At 40.3% G+C, this 1480-nt stretch overlaps 1 protein-coding gene across 1 annotated transcript in view; it reads left to right on the top strand.

Annotated features, from left to right (window-relative positions):
- Positions 1–1480, top strand: part of LOC119837039 (ubiquitin carboxyl-terminal hydrolase 20) — a 26422-nt gene that overhangs the window by 9395 nt on the left and 15547 nt on the right. Inside the window, exon 3 of the mRNA XM_038362524.1 lies at positions 790–894. Coding sequence (XP_038218452.1) covers positions 790–894 — 105 coding nt within the window. The remainder of the gene's footprint in view (positions 1–789; positions 895–1480) is intronic.

Genomic DNA, 1480 nt, shown 5'->3' with positions numbered 1-1480 from the left:
TACGAAACATTATTTCAATGATTACAATATTGTATCGATGGAACGCGGCCTTTGTTAAATTTAATTCTTAGTTTTATATCGAAGAGAATCCTGCCTCGTGATCAAATTTTTTCTATTCTTTCAAAATTTCTCATTTATAAAGCATTTCAATGCTATAAAACTAAGAATTAAATAATTGTTGTATGTTTAACGTGTGTGTGTGTGTGTGTGTGTGTCCAAGATGATCGCCAGCATAGGATGGGGTCGACGATTTAAAATCATATTCTTGTCTTTGTTAGCCTTTTCAATTATCATACAACAAAAATAGATGCAAATCTCTTACCTTATCAACTGTCCACTGTGGTGTAGTCAATTTGATTGATCAATAGACAGTGGCAGACAATTAAACACTGCTGAAGTTTTATACCAGTACAGAGGATGGGAAGTTAGTTTTCTTTCGCTTGTCCCGAGCATAACTTTGGAAACCTTATTTCAAGGAACGTTTTGTATGTTGTTATATTACAAGGAACAGGTACGGTCTACGATATCGTGGCTGACATATCTCTTAAGTACATTTCGCATTCAAGTAGCAGTCTATAATACTACTGGCATTCTAGGGCGCAGTTATTTTGTAAGCGAGATACCCCGAAGACAATCTTATTAAAATGTTGTTATTTCATTAAAAAACAACACCTTCTCTTCCAAGCCCTATCTTTAACTCCGCTGAAGTTAATCACAATGGAAGAATTATTTACACACGTTATGCTTGTAATGTACGTGATTTAATATGAATCGTTTCGTTCATTTCAGAATTTACCATTGCACTGTGTTCACATGAACGTGTCTACGGAACGAATATGGTGCTACTTGTGCGAGAAAGAGGTTCACATCAGAGCGGCTTTGACGCAGGCTAGGGTGAGGCTGCATTGTTATATTAATAGCTTTTTATGTCATCACTAGCTATAACCTATAGTAGCCTTCCTCAATAAATGGGCTATCTAACACTGAAAGAATTTTTCAAATCGGACCAGAAGTTCCTGAGATTAATGCGTGCAAACAAATAAACTAATTCTTTAGCTTTATGATATTAATATAGATTTAGACTAGCTGGTGCGCGGTGCGCGGGCTGCAAGCAGCCCGCGTGGATTTTTGCGTAGACCAGTATTATCAAGACTTAATAGATGGTGCGCGGTGCGCGGGCTGCAAGCAGCCCGCGTGGATTTTTGCCAGTATTATCAAGACTTTATAGATGGTGCGCGGTGCGCGGGCTGTAAGCAGCCCGCGTGGATTTTAGCGTGGACCAGTATTATCAAGACTTAATAGATGTTGCTCGGTGTGCGGGCTGCAAGCAGCCCGCATGGCTTTTTTTCGTAGACCAGCTTTACCAAGACTCAATAAATGGTGTGCGGTGCGCGGGCTGCTTGCAGCCCGCGTGACTTTTTGCGTGGACCAGTCTTATCAAGACTTAATAGATGTTGCTCGGTGTGCGGGCTGCAAGCAG

Source organism: Zerene cesonia, chromosome 26 (genome assembly GCF_012273895.1).
Source record: "Zerene cesonia ecotype Mississippi chromosome 26, Zerene_cesonia_1.1, whole genome shotgun sequence".
Taxonomy (NCBI): Eukaryota; Metazoa; Arthropoda; class Insecta; order Lepidoptera; family Pieridae; genus Zerene; species Zerene cesonia.
Note: the sequence above shows the minus strand (reverse complement) of the source record. Positions and strands in the feature narration are given on the sequence as shown.